The following is a 19,500-nucleotide window of genomic DNA, read 5'->3' on the forward strand; positions in this document are numbered from 1 at the left end:
TATAATTTGTAGATTTTTTTCATCTTACTAATGATGTAAGCTAAATGTATATAACTCAAAGTGCAATCTTAGTAAGAAGCTACGTCTGTAGCTTGATGCTTGATTGTAGTTTGCTCAAAAACAGTAAGATAATAAATGACATCAGAAGGAAAATTGAAGTGTTTTTAAAACACATAATGATACTAGTCACATTGTTGAATCATTTATCTTTTTATTTTTCTAATGCAAAATGTATTTCACAAAGTCTCTAAAGTGCAAATGAGTGCATGAAAAGGAAGAGGATAAAGTACATTTGTGAAGTCAAAGATATTTACATGGCTGAAAAAAATAGCGAAGTGTTTAACAAAAAGTAGAAGTCCTATGTTCTAATCTTCCTGAACCTCCTTCCGACTTCCTGGAAGGAACCACTTTAACTGTTTCTATATTTAAATTCTAAGGTGAATGCCCAGAGTTTCCTAACTATATGCTATGCTGCTATTTTTACATGAGAATCTAACCCATTTGCTCCATATGATACCATTTTAATGACACCTAATATGACACCATTTTAAATGGATCTTTTGGATACCTTTATAACTTTCTAGATGTTTAATGTAGAACTATATTACTTGGCTCACCAACTATGGACAATGTCCCTTGGTTCTCAACTTTGTAAGTTCAGGTTATTCTAAAGTTATGTCCCTTCTCTTCTGTTCAGACACTTACATTGTAAGGGTTGATAACATTGTGCTATGTAATAAAATGTTAAGTCTTCTGTGCTTGTCTGCAGTAGTGGTGGTGGTAGTAATAGAAAGCACTCACATAGTTCCTGCTTTGTGCCTGGCCACATTGCATATACATGTTATTTATAATGCACACACATATACAGACATAGGTACTTTACATATATTAAGCTTTTGTAATCATTAGGCTCACTTTTTGGTATAGGTAATATTGTGGTAATATTATGGCCCTCATTTTACTGAAGAAAATTTAAGGCACTTAGCGAGTGGTGGAGCTGAGTAGATTAGTTTCCAAAAGTTGAAAATCAGTGAATATAGTTTATTGTTATCACTAGGTAGAATGTTTATTTGCAGCTAAAATGTTAGATTTTCTTTCTTGCACAGCCATATATTTTTGTAGCTTTTGGTTTGCTTTATTGCTGCCTGTTTTTGTGTAAAATATTTCAAATTCTCTCTCTTCCTAATGACAGCCTATAGGGGCCCTTATAAGATTCTCCAGTTTTCTTAAAATAGTGACCTCTCCCTCCTCATCCTTTTTGGAGGTGATTATTTATGTGATTTGAGCACTATAAATTTTTATGACTTCAAAATTTGAAAACATTTAATGTGAGATGAGAAGTATCTTGCAGTTTTCTGAAACCCTTTGAAATAATTGGAAGCATCATGTGCTCTGCCAGGGCATTATAGGAGAGGCTGATTTTTCTCAGTATCACAAGAGCCCTCTGAACACAACTCTACTAATAAGTTTATCAACTGAAAAATATTTATTTAGTACCAAAAGACTCAAAGTTTAACCCACTTGAAATGTATACAAGAAGAGCCTCTGATTTTAAAATAAATTACAGTTGCCTCTCAGTATTCATGGGGGATTAACGGGTTCCAGGACCTTCTCAGTTGCCAAAATCTATGGATCCTCAAATCCCTTGTACAAAATGGCATAGTATTTGCATATAATTTATGCACATCCTCCTGTATGCCTTAAATCATTTCTAGATTTGTTATACTACTCAACACAATGTAAGTGCTATGTAAATAGTTGTTATGCTGTATTTTAAAATTGTGCATTATTTTGAGTTTTTCCCCAAATATTTTCTTTTCTTTGGAGATGGTCTTGCTCTGTTGCTCAGGCTGGAGTGCAGTGACTTCCTAGGCACAAGTGATCCTCCTGCCTCACCCCTCGCGAGTAGCTGTGGAACTACAGGCATGCACCACCACCACACTCAGCTAGTTTTTTTTTTAAATTTTATTTTAGTAGAGATGAAGTCTCACTATATTGCCCAGGCTGGTCTCAAGCTCCTGAGCTCAATATCCACCCGCCTTAGCCTCCTGAGTAGCTGGGACTACAGGCACATGCCACCACGCCTGGCTAATTTTTTTTTTTTTTTAATGTAGAGATAGGGTCTCACTGTGTTGCCCAGGCTGGTCTCGAACCCCTGGGCTCAAGTGATCCTCCTTCCTTGGCCTCCCTAAATGCAGGGATTACAGGTATGAGCCACTGTACCTGGCCTTTTCCTGAATATTCTTGGTCCGTGGTTGGTTGAATCTGTGGATACAGAACCCTTGGATATGGGGGGCCAGGGGGGCCCATTGCATTTTTTAATCACCTACCAAAAAATAATATTTTACCCCCTCTACTGGAAATAAATAGAACTTCATTTGTATAGTTCTGCCTAGACAACAGGCATATTTTTGATGATGTTCTTTTACAGTCATTGAGCCTCTCCCCCATTCTATATCTTCTTTCATTTCTGACCCAGGTTATATTGGCAAGATTGACAGCTGATTTTGAAACCCACTGACTTTACAAGTGTAAATAAAAATGTAGTGGTTAAGACTATAAAAATATAGTGGTGGTGCATGCCCTTAGTCCCACAGCTACTTGCAAGGGGTGAGGAAGGAGGATCACTTGAGCCTAGAAGGTCACTGCACTCCAGCCTGAGCAACAGAGCAAGACCATCTCCAAAGAAAAGAAGTCAGACTAACTGGGGGCTTGAGTGTCAGTTTTATCACTAATTATATATGTGTCTTTGGGCACATTGATATTCGTACCTCAGTTTCCTCACTTATAAATTGGGGCTAATAATAGCTATTTCACAAGATTGTTGAGTTAATAATGATAAAACTTCTACATTAGTCTGGATTAGTAAGCATTCATTAAGCTATTACCGCTGCCACCACTGTCACCATCATTGTCACCATCACTGTCCCACATTGCTACCAGATGACCTTCCTAAAGTGATTAGTTAATATTGATCTCCTCTTTAAAGTTTTCAGGTGGGTTTCTTTTGTTTCCCAGATGTCACTACTCCCAGATGTCACTACTCTTTGCGGCTGCTATTAAGGCCTGTCTTTCCTAATAAATAATTGTCAGAATTCATAGTCAGGTATGGCTGAGGGGAATCTTTTGTTATTCTCTCGAATCTCTCCTTGAACAGTCAGCATCATCTTTTGCTCTTTCATGTTATGTGTTGGTTCTTGCTTAACTGTTAGGATGATTGCTGTATCTTTTGTCATTAGTGCAAAATCCAGACTTATTTGTATTTCTGTAAGTGTGGTTATATCTATATTGGTTATTTTACAGATCTGGGTAAATTGAGGAATTTAAGGATGTAATTCTTCAGTTTTGTAAAACTGCTGCTCTTCCCTGGTCAGGTCTAGAAATGGCTTTATTATTTTGGATCTGCGAGGATATATTGTAGAGTTCCCTCTAACTTTCTGGTTGAATGTCACCTTAAAAAATGGGAGATTATTCAAAAGTCGAAACAAGTAAAACCTTCCAAAGCATTGTGTTTCGTAACAGGAGACCTTTCTTTTTCTTGAGTGTGTATAAATATTTTTTGTCCTTTTTGTGCACTGGCCACATATATTGTTTTGAACGAAAGACTCTTGCGCTTCTCAAGTGCCATTTCTCTTCCACTTGTGGCATGTTCTTTTAGTCTTCTGCCCATTGACTGAGACATGTTAGATTTTGGGTCTCAGTGGCTCTGTTTAGACTCGGTGTTTAAATAGGTTTTGATTCTTTAAAACACATTAATCCTACCAATTGTTAAGGTGTTTTCTGTTTTATAATTTTATTATAACAATTTTTAATAAAACATTTACAATATGAACTCATATCTTGCTAAAAATCCTATAAAAAGCATCAGCAGTCCATTTTGCTTCACTCTTTCCCTTAGTACATTCTCTCTCTCTTTCTCTGCCAACTGATGGGTTGATTCTTTTGGTATTTAAGTACCTATTTTGACATGTTTCTAAATTGCTGTCTCCTCATTAATCTTATTCCTTTTATGGAAAATCTGAGTTTTTAATTGAAGAAATTTTACATGCAAGAAATTTCACTTCTTTCAGTTAATGTAGAGAAGTAGATTGTAAATTTTCTTTAAGTCAGAATTAACTTGGCAAATTTCTCCTTAGGATTGGAACACTAAACATATATGTCAGGACATTATACAATTATATAATTAAAGCACTGATGTTGGTGAAACTTGTTTCTTTTACTTTCTTCATTATGTTGGGTATTATAATGTTTGCATGTTTTGTGGATCTTTTCCCAGTTTCTCAAAGTGAATACTAAGTTTAGCTTTGTACTTGGTTTCTCTCTTCTCCTTGTACCTCTTCTTTTTTGTTTAAAAAACAAACTCAATAAAGGCTATGAATTTTCCCTGGAGCACGTTTTTCTGTGCCTCCAGAGTTTTTTTTATATGAAGTGCTATTTTCATTGTTTTCTTTTAATTTATTTGTCTTTAATTTATTTATTTTATTTATTTATTTGAGACAGAGTCTTGCTGTATTGCCCAGGCTGGAGTGCAGTGGCACAATCTTGGCTCAATGAAGCCTCCACCTCCCAGGTTTAAGTGATTTTCCTGCCTCAGCCTCCCAAATAGCTTGGATTACAGGCGCTCGCCACCTGGCCCGGCTAATTTTTGTATTTTTAGTAGAGACAGGGTTTCACCATGTTGGCTAAGCTGGTCTTGAACTCCTGACCTCAAGTGATCCACCTGCCTCAGCCTCCCAAAGTGCTGGGATTACAGGTGTGAGCCACTGTGCCTGGCCTAATTTTCTAATTTTCTTGGAGTAGAGTAGCCAATGTAATCCATACAAACATTTTAAAAGGGGTGTTTTAAAGCTTATGTTACCTTATGATTGATTTTTATCAGTGTTCTATGGATACATATAAAACGTCTGAACTTTATTCAAGGATAGCATTAGGAGATACACCTAATGTAAATGACAAGTTAATGGGTGCAGCACACCAACATGGCGCATGTATACATATGTAACAAACCTGCGCGTTGTGCACATGTACCCTAGAACTTCAAGTATAAAAAAAAACGAGATAGAAAAATTCTATGTATAATTATTAAATGAGCGTGTGGGTTGTTTTGGTCAATTATACTGTGTCTGTACTCATTGTGTTTTATGAGGTCTGTCAATTTATGACAAAGATATATTGATTTCTCATTTAACTAAGTATTTTTAAATCTTCTTATTAAATACCTTTTGCTTTATATAATTTAGATTTTTACATTTTTTATCCTATTTGGTACTCTCAACGTTGAATTCCACATGATCTGATATTAATCTAGCACTCATACTTTCTTTTGGGGGCATTTAGCTGATATTTCTTTGCCCATTCCATTATTTTAAACTTTTTTCAATCAATTGATTTAAAGTATTTCTTGTAACAGCCTTTATCTGATCTTTGTCTTTTTAGCCCAGTCTGACAGTTTATTTTCCAGAGGGAGAATTCAGTTCTTTCATTTTTATTCTAAGTTATACTTGATCTTATTACTGTCTTTTCACCTTGTTCATTATTCATATTTGTGACTTTTTTCACTTTTCTTAATTTTGCCTATATTTTCAAGTTGATATTCATTTTCCATTTTCCCTTTATGTGACAGTTCTGCACTTTTCCATTTAATAAATGACCACCTTCCTTTCTAATTGCTCATAATCCAATTTTTATTCCACTTTAACATGAAAAAAGATACCAGCACTTTCTTTCACCTTGACACCCTAATCCTTCTCTTTCATTCTTAAATTTCTGTGGAAATAATTTAGTTGTTTAGGTCCAGATTGTTAGACTTTTCTGTGTCAGGAATTCATGTTGAGGACTTATATTACAGTTTTTTTTTCATTTAGATTTAAATCTGTATATTGTGCAAGATACATTTTACCCCTCATTTCTTCCCCTTCCCACACATAAAACGTTTCTGGTTCAGTTATTGTTTGACTAGACTCTTTTCTCAAGTCCTTTCCTTTGGCGGGGACAGTGGTTGATGTGCTATTTGAATTCTTAAATTTTGGCAAATACTTCTTTCGCAACGGACTGTGTGTGTGGGATATTTGGGTTCTACTTCTTTTTCTCCCAGCTGTCTGGATGTTACTGTTCTTTGTTCTAGATTTCAGTATTACAAATGAGAAGCACAATATGAGTTTAATTATTATTCAATTTTAAGTAATTATTCTTTCTGGATACTTGTCAGGTTTTTTTTTTCTTTCCTTTTTTTTTTTTTAAGTATAGTGAGCTCTGTGAGATTGTAATTCAGCCCTCTCTTTAGTTTATGAAAATTTTTTTCCATATTACTTTAATTATTACCTCTTCTGTCTTTTCTCTTTCTTCCTTCTGGAACTCTTCTTATGGCTGTACGTTAGGTTTCCTTGATCCATTCAAGGCTCTTCTCTTTTCCCATTATGACTTTCATCGCTTTGTATTTTTACTTTGTGCTTTGAAATTTCATTCATTTGATCTTTTATACTGCCAGTTAGCATCGATCTTCTACTTTATCTACTGAATTATTCAGCTTGAGAATATAAATATTTAAATTTTAGTTTTTAATTAAACATTTTTTTCTAGAAGTTATTTTTTATACTTCACTTGATTCTCCTTAAGTAGTCATACTGCTTTTGACCTCAATATTTCATCTTTCTCCTCCAGAAAATCTGTTAGATCTGCTTCCTCCTATTTCCTCCCACCCTTAAGTATGTCACTTATATGTGCATTGGGATTGAGGTTGAGCTGTTAGGGGACTTTAGGCTGTTGTAATTCTATAAGTGGTGAAAGGTACAGGCATCTCAACCTGCACAGTAGCAGCAAGCATATTATCTATTTCTTGTTTATACACCTAGAGGATTCTGTGCCTTCCTTCTGATCTCCTTACATTCTGCAGCCCTAAGAGCAGACTCTCCTCCTGTATCAAGTGCCTTCTGAGTGCTGGGAAGGCTGGCCATACCTGTGTGCGTGAAACTCTCCTGGAAGCTGGGTATGGTGGCACGTGCACCTGTCGTCCCAGTTTGTTGGGAGTCCAAGGCAGGAGGATCACTTGAGCCCAGGAATTCCAGGCTGTAGCATGTAGTGATCATGCCTGTGAATAGCCACTGCATTCCAGCCTGGGCAACACAGCAAGACCCCATCTCTAAAAAAAACAAATAAACTCTTTTGGGTCAAGCAGAGCAAGTCCTGCACCAATTATTTTTCTCAAGATGCCCATTAGCTCGTGGCCACATTCTTCAGGCCACTGCCTGCTGCCCCCAGAGCTAACTAGTTCAAGAGACGTAAATGGGGTTAGATTTGGGATTGAAGTGGGAAAAGTAAATCAAATTCAAGGCCTCCCCTGACCCCAGAATTCTGAATTTTAATACTCCATTCGTAGTTTCAGTTAGCAGTAATTGTGCCTCGCATAAACCTCATTGGCTATGATCCTGCCACTGCACAAAGCTATTTGTAGTTTCAGATGGCTTGTCATCCCTCTGTGTTATTCATTGTGTGTTTATTGACATTTTAGAGGAGACTTGTATTTTGGAACCTTACCTTTGACTGTCACGGTTTTTCCTACCCCTACATATGCATAACCTCTTGGACCACACTACAATTTTTAGGAAGTGTCCTTGTAAAAATGCAGTTTGAACAAATAAACTTCTAGGAGAGTTTGTTGGTTTTGATAAGTAAAACTCTTCTGGGAGAGTTTATTTGTCTATATGCAAATTTCATTGAACAAAATATGATTGATCTGAAAATCTTTCACAAGACAGAAGCCAGTTAAAGTAGAACAGAGACCAAAAATAAGAGGGATAGCCAGCGGGAAGAAACGGAAGCCAAGAATCAGCTATGAGTTGTCAGTGGTTCTTAGAAGTAGACTTGGAGATAACATGGAAACTGAAAGCCACATATAATCAGAAAACCTTATTCTGGCCAGTAGTTCTGATTTTTTTCTTAAGTCCTCCACTTGAGTTGCTGACAAGTAGTATTAGAAGAGATTAAACATTAAAGATACCCATTCTGTTCCAAAAAATTAAAACAAGGAAGCATTCAGTGCAATCTGAATAGATGAGAGAAAATATTGTATCCTATAGTCACAGGTTGTAAAGTTAGTGCAAATATATGTATATTTATGTTTAAACAATCATTTGCCTTAAATATTTGAGATTTGAATTATGCACACGTGCTCTCTGTGTTAGATTGCTTGATATTCAGTTTGTCCTAATCAGCCTCAGGTGAAGAGAATTTGAATTACACATGTGTAAACTTTACATTGAATGCTAATTAGTCTGTGCTGCTCAGTGGTACTTAATGTTGAGGTTAATGGTTAATTGAAAAATTTAAAAAGCCAGTGACAAGACCCCCATGTATATTATATATATATCAAATATACATATTTATATATAATATATATATTTTTATATAATATATGTAAATATCAGATAGGCTGAAAATCAGTGGAAGCTTTTAATCTGTGTCAGTGACAGTTTAATGTCTGGCTGTGTATCTGAGCCACTGTTTTACGTTTATTACATGTACAAACTTGGAGACTGGTGACAAGACCCCCATATATATATAATATATAATATATATATAAATATCAGATAGATAGGCTGAAAATCAGTGAAAGCTTTTATTCTGTGTCAGTGACAATTTAATGTCTGGCTGTGTATCTGAGCTACTGTTTTACATTTATTACATGTACAAACATGGAGACTGGTGACAAGACCCCCATGTGTATATAATATGTATATAAGTATCAGATAGATAGGCTGAAAATCGGTGAAAGCTTTTATTCTGTGTCAGTGACAGTTTAATGTCTGGCTGTGTATCTGAGCCACTGTTTTACATGTATTACATGAACAAACATGGAGACTGGTGACAATATATTTGAACTTTGACATTGGTCATGGGCCCAGGCCAAAGAAAATGCTGCCTTAAAAACTGCTCTCTCTCCTTTTATTTTTTAAATTTTATTTAAGACATTGTTATGGAATGTGTTTGTCCTCTTTTGTTCTCTTAGCTTAAAGATTTTTGAGGTGGTAATTACAAAAAAGGAAAGAACAAGAATGTCTGGGTCACTTGCTTGTACCAAGATTTATTGAGTGGATAAAAAGGTAACAGTAGACATTCAATACCCAGACCAACATGAGAAGTAAAACATTATAAAAAGACATATTTCTAGAGTTTTGTACCTAGCATTATATGCATGTAATTAAAAAAGGAACTTAACTTTTTTATGACACAAGAAGCTGTGTCAGATACCAATGTGTACCCTGAATTAAAGAATTCCAGTTTGTTCTAAAGAAGGATTTTAAAAATATATCATGGAAGGATCTATACAGAAGTTTTATTTTCCTTCCTGGTGCTAGAGTGTTGCTGTTTTTTAATACTTAACATTAGAAATATGTTGGTAGGTTAAAAATTGTATGCTTTTAAAACTTATTTACAAAATATGTGTATAATACTTCATATAGGTTGAATATTAAACAGTGATACTTGAGTATTCTAGAGCCATAATTAGAATACTGATTGCAAATTTTCAAAATTCAGTAAGTCAACAAGCCAATTGAAAAAAACTCAAGGATATTAGGTTTCAAAATGTTGTTCCTTAATTTGGTTTGTCCATTATACTTTATTTTAATTATTCATAGTATTGCTTAACATGACAGGAAATGTAATAGAATTTATAAAATAATGAAATTTTAGTAATATGAATCCTATCTTTAGAATTTTCCTTTTAAATCTCAGATTATGATGTTTTCTAAGGAATTATCTAATTTAGTGCATAAAAACAAGTCTTTGCTTAGTAACTTCATTCAGTTTAGAATTTTGAAACCACTCCAGAAAATAAATGGAATAATTTTGTTATATGTCATTTTGTTGTTGAGCAAATGAGACAAAAAAAAATTTATTAAGAAACCAAAAAATATATTTCTACTAATATAGAACAATAAGTTTTCATTTGGATATTACTTTGTGATGCTTATACATGTACCTATGTATATATTTTTTGTTGTTTTGTTTTTGCATATACCCAATTAGTAGATTGTTCATTTTAGTGAAAAGCATAGCCCCTGCTTGCTTACTGTCCTGTGTCATGCTAGATATTTAAGGAATATAGGATTGGTTTACATATCATTGGCTTAAGTGGGTGAGTTAGGGTGAAAGATAATAAGCAAGCCTGAAGATGTAAATTCTAGTTGAAAATCTGGACATTTATTTGTCTTTGGTTCCATTAGGAAGTGGAAGTAAGCAAGAAAGAGCTCTTCTTTTAGTATTGATGTGGATTTTTGCATGTCCAGGATCTTCTCTGTTTCTTATTCTTACTATTAATGGTAGAGGTTCACAAATATGGTAAGTATGGACTTAGATTTTGTTCCTAAACAGAAAGATTATATATAGGTTATATATTCTGATATGTTTATATGAGTGGAAAAATTGATATTTAAAATGAAATAGGCAGCAATTACGTCTTTTCTCATGATCAAAATACAGTAATTGCTAAAGACTTTCTAGTCCATTTGATGGTTAGGTGAAATCTTTGTTCTATTAACTTCCTTTTATTTTTCCTAGTGGGTGAGAGATACAGTTCTTAACTGATGAAATTTTATACAGCATAAAAATAATTGCTTTCTATCTCAAATTGAGAATTACTTTATTTCTTTTGGGGGGGTTTTATGATTCCTTATATTGCAAAGCCATTTGAAATTTAATGTAATCTGACCTTACTATGTGAAGCTGGGCTATTTTTCTCCCTCCTTCTCAATCTTGTTCTATAGCTGGGTGTTCCCCAAATACAATCTGTGCTTTGCTCCCTGTTGTTTTAGTTTATTCTGGTCCTTGGTCTCTTAAGTACCTTTCCATTCTTTTCATTCTAGTAATTACCTGTTTATCCTCCAGGACCTAATTCAGATGTTACTTCTTTATGAATTTTTGAATTATTCTTCGCCCCATGCTCCCAACAGAATTAAATAGTTCCCATCTTTTGGTTGTCAACGACTGTCAATCATAGATACGTCATAGTTATTAAGGGTGGGGGCCATGTGCTATTCATCCTTGTATCTTCTAGGACAAGCAGTAGTTAACATTTGTTGAATTGAAATGTTTTAAAACTCCATGCTTCAGATGATTAAGAAAACAGCTTTCCTCATTAAATTATTTGATAATAACCTACTCTCACCTGTTTCTCACATACACTATTCTCACCTGTTATATTGTGGTTTTTGGTTTATATTAAAATATTTTTGGTATTTTAATGATAGCTTGAGAGGAATCAAAGAAGGATCATTTTATGTAGATCTCTTTTGACTCTTCATTGCTATTTAGTTTTGAGAGTTTCATTTTCTTCTCCCCTTTTTGCAGGACCCTAATAGGAGTATTCATACCAGCAGCAGCAGCAGCAGCAGCAGCAGTAGCAGCAGCAGCAGCAGCAGCAGCAGCAGTAGCAGCAGCAGCAGCAGCAGCAGCAGCAGCAGCAGTAGTAGCAGCAGTAGCAGCAGCAGCAGCAGCAGTAGTACCAGTTTTTCAAAGCCTCACAAATTAATGAAGGAGCACAAGGAAAAACCTTCTAAAGACTCCAGAGAACATAAAAGTGCCTTCAAAGAACCTTCCAGGGATCACAACAAATCTTCCAAAGAATCCTCTAAGAAACCCAAAGAAAATAAACCACTGAAAGAAGAGAAAATAGTTCCTAAGATGGCCTTCAAGGAACCTAAACCCATGTCAAAAGAGCCAAAACCAGACAGTAACTTACTCACCATCACCAGTGGACAAGATAAGAAGGCTCCTAGTAAAAGGCCGCCCATTTCAGATTCTGAAGAACTCTCAGCCAAAAAAAGGAAAAAGAGTAGCTCAGAGGCTTTATTTAAAAGTTTTTCTAGCGCACCACCACTGATACTCACTTGTTCTGCTGACAAAAAACAGATAAAAGATAAATCTCATGTCAAGATGGGAAAGGTCAAAATTGAAAGTGAGACATCAGAGAAGAAGAAATCAACGTTACCGCCATTTGATGATATTGTGGATCCCAATGATTCAGATGTGGAGGAGAATATATCCTCTAAATCTGATGTGAGTAGTTCTTACTGGCTTTCTTCCTTTCCCTTATTTTCAGATTTTATTTTGGATAGCTTCGTAATAAAGCATGAGGGAAGAAAATGAATGCTGAGCCATAAAATGGTAGCACAGAGGTGGATCTGGCCTAGAAATGCATTTCCTTAACTAATGAGAAGGAAGAAATGAAGTCATTAAGAAATCTGCAGATTTTTAGGCTGTTATTTAAGTTGTTAAAGGAAAGATATTTCCATAGCATTATAATGGGTCATTTGAATAGCAGCAGAAAATTTTGTTGCTCATCAAAGCTTGGTATCTATGCTTTCCAATGAGTGATGGCTTAGGAAAGTGAGAAGAATATAATAAAACTTGAATACAAGGGAAAATAAATTTAAAAGAGAAACTTAGAAAATATTAGGGCTATAATGTTGATGTTTTGATCATTGGAATGAAGTAACATGTTTATGTTGATAGAAGGCTGGTGATAGTATTTTTTTAACCAGTTTTATTGAGGCAAAATGATGTAACAATATACTACACATATGTAAAATGTATAATTTGATAAATTTTAACATTTGTGTATACCTGTAAAACCAGGCAGTAGCATTTTGAAAGAGAATATTTAATATTTTTCTTCATTGTTTAGCCACTGATTTGGAAGGGGTGGGGTATGTGATCTTCACTACAAGTTTTTGCTAATGGGTAGGATTATCCTTTGGGGATGCCTAAGAGAGCATCTGACCATCTAATTCCCCTAAAAGTTGTTTTTTGATATTGGGGTTTAAACTTATAATTACAGATTTTCAGCAGTGGAAGGGATTTTCAGATTATCTATTTTAACCTCTGTAGTAAACCTTACACTTCTAGTGACAGGGTTGTTACTAATTCAAAAGTATTTGATAACGTTTTTGAAGAATAAACATTACTTTGAAGTTATCTCCTTACTTCACTATTTTTTCTAATTTTGGCCTTTTTTCAGTTACTTATTAGTAAGGATCAGTCCCAATAATCTCCTTACATTGGCTTGACCGTATTTCTAGGCAATGGTCAAGGAAGCTATCTGGCTAAAAATAACTGGCAATCTTAGAACACTTTTCTTTCTGTCCCTTGGGCTGCCCACAGATGTCTCTAGTTTAAATGCTGGCAAAGGCTAGGAGGGCATAGTAGCAGATTTGCTGTGCCGGGTTTGTACTGTTCTGGGTAGAAAGCCAGTCAGGGTCAGGACATGGTGCTGACACTGATCCCCAGTGGTCCACAGATCTCCCTACTCTCTATAGCTAATCTCGAAATTTTAGTAGAAGATCAGATTAGGACAATAGCATATAAAATACTGGACGTTGGGAAAATTTGTTCCAGTATTTGGTAAAGGCTTTATAGTCATAATTTATGAAATGGAGATGAGAGTTGAATGTGTTTGTTCCAATATCTCAAGTATTTATTTTTCCTTCTTTGCTTCTTACCTTTCCTCTTAACTTGAAGCTTATTCTTAATGCAGATGTTACTTGGACCTTTTTTTTGTGTGTTTGACTTTTGTTTCAAATCACCCTGAAATGCTGTTGGGTTGTGATTAGTCAATCAAAATTGTCAAATTTTGCAACTTTGCCATTTTATATTCTAACACATTGCAATTCTTCTAGTATATAGGTTTTCAAATCATGGGTTGTGATTCACTAGAGAGCTATGAAATAAATTTAACATATCACTAGCATTAAAAAAATCAGAAAACTATAATTAGTATGGGTAAGTAATGGCTTATGAAAATTTTATTTCAGAGAAGGTGTGTGTGTTTCTTATAGTGGTCAAAATTTTGAAAGGCACCTTTTTAGAATGTTTGCCGATTTATGAGAAGACCAAATGGCGTTCATAAAGCATCATTGAAAGCTCTTTCTACATGAAACACAGATGGTCTTCCTCTTTAGGTAATTTTGTTTATTCTCCTTTTGTCTGCCTCTTGCTCCCTCCCATTTATATATGATTTATAAAGTATGTCTTCCTTTTAATAAAATTCTTGTTCAATTTGATGTATTTATTCAAAGGTATACCTTGAAAAGTCTTCTGGAATGAAGAGTTAGAATTGGAAAACTTTACAGTAGGTAGTAAATTTTCAAAATGGTATATGACATATTAGAGCCACAAATCCAATGATTACAATAGTAGTTTTTGTAATGTACTCTGCATAGCGTTGCTGAGAAAGCCTGTAAAGACTTTCAGGTACTATTTGTGTATAAAACCCAACAACCGTACTTTCCTTATTAGTCTTCTGGTACTAGTAATGGCTTTATTGTTGTTGCTATTGGTTCAATACTTGAAAAGTAGGTAGCGTAATAGAAGAGAATTAACAAAAGTGATGTCATGTAAACCATGAACCCAAAGGCCTTTCTATGAGCAAAGGAAGGTGAGAGAGAATTGAAATTCCATTTATCCAGTAGAAAAGACAGGCTTTGTTTGGACTGTCTCCTACCTGTCCTACCTGGCATCCCTCCTGCCAGCAAGACAAAAGGAACAGGGGACACTTGTAATGGAGAACACTAAGCTATGGACTGCTATGGACTGCTAGTGCTCTCCATTACAAGTATCCCCTGTTACCTTGGCCAGTAATTGACTTGGTGGCTTGGGGCAGGCCCAACTTCAGGGGTGACTGTGCACATTGTCCTAGTTGTGTGTCTGCCTCTGAGTAAGTGTGATTAGATGACCTGATCTCTCTAAGGTCCTTTCCAGCTTTATTAGTTGAATATGAGCCAGATTTGTATTCATTTGTGGGACATGGGGTGATGGGTGATTTTAGACATAATGGGCAGAGATCATGGACTTTGGAAACAGAAAAAAGACACAAATAAATCAGAAGAATTCGAAGTATAAGGAAGGCTGGGGAAGATGATTATTTGTCTAGTATGTCTATAAAGAAAACATCTCGCCTCAGTATAGGCCTTATAGTTTAAAAAGACGAACATTTTAAAGAACCTCTTCTAGAATCAAATTCTACTCAGGTTTTATATAAAAATGTCAGTAGTATTAAGATGGGTTAGGAAGCTTAGATTATTAATTGATATGGTCCTTTTTGGTAGGATTTTCGTATCCTTTGTATGTGAGAAGAGAGAAAGAAGTTGGACATCCATGGTTTGTATGTCTGGCTGGTGTTTGAGGGATCGATCACTTATTTGTTGATAAGTGAAAGGTAGGTAGATAGGTAATTAGAATTCTGCTGTCTGGTATCAGACAGGCTGTGTCTTAAATTTCAGTGCCACTAGGGATCTTGGGCAAATAATTTAACTTTCTCTGTTTCTTCGTTTCCTCTTTTATAAAATGGAGATCATAATAGTATCTTCTTTGTAGGATTATTGTTGAAAATTTAATAAATCAATGTGGGTGAAACGTTAACACACTAATAAAAAAAATGTAAGTTAGCTATTGCTATGTATGACTTGACTTCTGGGTACCTATATAACCTGTAGCTTTGAAAGAGATTTTTTCTCTTTCAAACTCAAGATTTTTTCTCTTGCAGAACTCTGGTGTCCTTTTTCAAGGTTGTGGGTTTATATGCTGCAATATTTGGTACTCTAAGCCACTTTGTTTTGAGTTTTGTCTTTTGTGACTTTGCTCTGAATTTTGTCGTCACAAGGTGTATGGTCTTGATGTTGATATGGTTCTGCTACATGATCAATGTAAAAATACAAGATAAAAAGTCTTAAGTTTTAAGCTGAAAGATAAGCCAAAGTGTCTCAAATCTTTCAGCTTTTTAATTAAATGAGATAAAGGACAAGAACATACCAAGTACTGCACTGGGTAGGCACTTGGTAGATTTTTGTTTTTTCATTTTTGTTTTCTGCTGTTGCTGTTAAAATATCCTAAGAAATGATTTATCTTTGAGTTACTGTCAATATAACTGAAAGAATAATTTTTAAATACATTTTGTGATTATTGAAATGTTTCTCATAAAGAGATGTAATACTGTCACATGAAAGTTTGTCAACAAATTTCCCCTACAGAAGAATTTGGTAGGGGCTTGGATAAGGTAGACAGGCAGAAGGACTGTATTATAGTGGGTGAGCATTTAGCAAATACAGAAAGCATGATAGGGGAATGTTTTTGTTAAGAATATTTTACATTCAAGAACTGAGGCTATTCCCATTAGAGTACAGTGGTTCCTGGTGTAGGAGTTCATCTCTTTGGGGTACATGATATTCCACTGTACTTACTGTTTAGTAGGTAAGTGACTGGTGACTGACACTAACAGCTGCAAAGGGAGTGTATCAGTGTCAACTAAAGGTTTATAATTGTATTTTTTATTAACCTGCTTAAACTTTAATTGATAATAGGGAAAAAACCAAATATCTTTCACCTCTTCTGTAATTCCTGTTTTTGTTTTTCATGTAATTTTGCTCCTGAAGAGAAGTGTATAGAGTTGATCTTGTCTTCTGATATGAAGAAGTTTGGTATTCACAGCAGAGGAGGAAAAAAACAGTAAATGAAAATTGAGATAACCATGTATGATCAGATTCAGTTATGGTGGTAATTTTCTTATCATTGCCTTCCTCTTTCTTGCCTTACTTTGAGGATTTAATCATAATTTTAAAGTGAAGAAGTAAAAAGTTTTAATGATCTTTCCCTGAAAATGGACAAATTACATTTGGCAAAATGTTACATCCTTCAGCCTGCAGCATGAGAAGAGAGATTTCAGTCATGTCTTTTGATAGTTGGAGCTTACCAAGGGGTTTCTTGGAGAAAACCTTCTTGAAGGAGAAAAACAAAATCTCATCAGATGGCAGCATTTTTCCCAAGGGTGGATGGTGATTCCGATGCAGGATAAATGCTTTAAATCACCTTACCAGAAATTTCTTTCAAAAAGAAAAAAAGAGGGAAAAAAAAAACTTCCCTTCTTTTGTTGTTTCTCATTTCCTCCCGCCCCACCCTGTTCATTGCCCTGCTTAAACTGTCTGGAGCTGGTAGTAAATGTCCTGCTGTTGAAGCATTGGCCTTAGGTTTTTATGTGATGGAAGGTTGTTGCAGTCAGAGAAGGTCTTTATTGTGTTTTCAAAGTGGCTTTTTAATGACTTGTAATTCCAGCACATGCAAGAGCTGTAAAGTCTGTAAGTATGGTGAGGGAGCAGCTGGAGAGGCCATTCATTAAAGGGCTGCCCCGGCTCTCCAGGGGGCAGGTTCTCATTGGAGGCTCCTGTTTTCTGTGTTTTATAACTGGAGGTAAAAATACCTGAACGGTTACAGTTCTTCCTCTGGTAAATTCTGCTCAATGTGGAACATTAATTGAAATTACCAGACAAAAGTTAACTTTGTTGGGTGCATGGAGATATTTCACCTGTCCCTATTTTCTAACGCATTTTTTTTTTCTGTGTTGGGTGTGATCACACTGAGGAGGAGGCAGCCTTGCCAACCAGCTGTTCATTTATTCATCCATATTCCTGGTTTATTTGAAAAAAGCAGTTAAAAAGGAGATTAAAAAAAAACAGTTGGAGGCCTTTTTGTTTCCGTGTTTCAGTACATACTAGGGCCAGTGTGGTATCTCAGTTCTTAAATTAAGGAATTCCTTAGAAGCCCTTGGGTAGCAGAAGGTTGTGAATACACAGGGGCTCTATCTTTGCAAAGCTGGTTGTCATCAACAATTGGCAAAACTCAGCATTTCCACTGACATGTATTGAGCCAGAATCTCTCTTCCAATAAATTCTATGAGCCTTCTTTAAGAGAGCTACATCACCTATTCAATGCATTATTGTTTCTTGCTTTATGACCTATGCATTTGATGGAATTATCCCATTTGTCATCTTTAGACATAAAGCCAACAATGGGACTCAACATGGCCTTTGCAAGACTAGCATTACCATACCACAGAGATGCCTTATAGCCATAGCTAAACTTGAGTGTTTAGTCTGTGTTAGTCACCCTTCTATGTACTTAACATGATTTAACTCATTCACCCCTCGAGACAGCTCTGTGAAATAGGTATTATTATTATTATTGCCATTTTATGGATGAAAAAGCTGAGGCTCCAAGATGAAGAATCTTCCCCAAGGTTGCCATCTTTAAAAGTGATGGAACTAGGATTTGAACCCACTTGGTAGGTAGTGTACCTACCTAAGAGGAGGTTGGTGGTAAAACAAATCTTATTCTTCCTTGGATTCATACTAAAATTGTAGAGGTGTGCTTCATGAAGTTGGCAGTGCTGCTGGGAAAGCCTTGAATATCTCATGTTGTCCCCCATATGAATCCTTTTTCTTTGACCTATTGGTTTGGGCTTTACCAGTGGCCTTCAGGAGGTGACAGGTTGTCCTCATAGGTGGATTTGGCATGCAGAGCCAGGATTGAGGGAAGAGCTGTGAAACATCCAGGAGCCTCTAGCTTCTTACACATCCTCACTTAAAATAAAACTGACTCTCTTGGGTCTAGATTGCACCTTATTATACTATATCATCAGGATTATTTTTCTGTTTCCAGAGTTTTTCCCATGTGCTTTTGCAAGAGAATTTATGTTTCACAGAGCTGAGCTGCAATATCAACCTTTCCCAGAAGATGCCACCAAATAACAAATGGTGTCCTCCAGTTTGGAGACTCCTTTCTGAATTTCCTAGTTACATTTTGTAAATTCATGTTATAACCTCTCTAAGTTATTCAAAATGTAGGCTGTGCTTTCTTTGAATTAGGAGACAAGATAATGCAATGGTAGGAGTAGACAGAGGGTTGTTTTCTTTTGGTGTCTATGTAATTATTTAACCAAGTTTGAGAAATTGTTCTCAGAGGGTTACAATTTATGACTGTAAACTTTGCAAGCAGTGTCAAGGTCCACAAAGAAAAATCACCCCTAAGCAGCTTCCTTAGGTCACCAAAGGTGATTGTGCAGTGATATATTCCCAGATAAAGTCAAAGATCCTTCTATTAAGCAGGATAATATGGAGAAGCATTTACTAAAATGTTTGAAGACAACACTTTTATCTTTGAATTCTGAAAATATAGAGGTTAGGGATGTGGGAGTACAGGGATAGGAAGAAATATTCAGAATCTGTGATACAGAAAAGGTAATTTTCTTGCCTTTCATGGTCATAGAAGGAAAATACATATATGGGTCCCTCAGGTATTATTTTAAATAAATAGAGAAAGAAAGAAATTACTAGAGTGGCCCTGGTTTGAGACCTCAGTGCTTAGAATCACGGTACTGGTTTTTAAAAAATAAATTGCTGACCTTTGCTTTATTATGTGACACTCCTATTTTTTTAAGTATGATAAACTATCATGTCACTTTAAGTTATTAAAAACATTTTCTTCTAGATGTGTTTAATGGTTTGTAATATTCTTTGATTACTCTAATAATGTTCAGTAACGCTTAAAAATATGTATGTGGTGGGTACTTCCTATGTACGGGCACTGCATGAGGTGGTCCAGATAGTACAAAGCTAGAATTTGAGCTGGTCTTTGAAGGAAAGAGGCATGAATTAGTAGAGATGAGGGTGTGGGGTC

The 19,500-nt window shown here is 35.5% G+C and overlaps 1 protein-coding gene across 2 annotated transcripts in view; it reads left to right on the forward strand.

Moving 5' to 3' along the window:
- The window catches only part of MLLT3 (MLLT3 super elongation complex subunit), a 277,290-nt gene that overhangs the window by 193,954 nt on the left and 63,836 nt on the right, over positions 1–19,500 (forward strand). For both annotated transcript variants that reach the window (XM_034967223.3, XM_003830660.6), the window contains exon 5: positions 11,347–12,054. In XM_034967223.3, coding sequence (XP_034823114.1) covers positions 11,347–12,054 — 708 coding nt within the window. The remainder of the gene's footprint in view (positions 1–11,346; positions 12,055–19,500) is intronic.

The sequence above is a fragment of the Pan paniscus genome, chromosome 11 (genome assembly GCF_029289425.2).
Source record: "Pan paniscus chromosome 11, NHGRI_mPanPan1-v2.0_pri, whole genome shotgun sequence".
Lineage (NCBI taxonomy): Eukaryota > Metazoa > Chordata > Mammalia > Primates > Hominidae > Pan > Pan paniscus.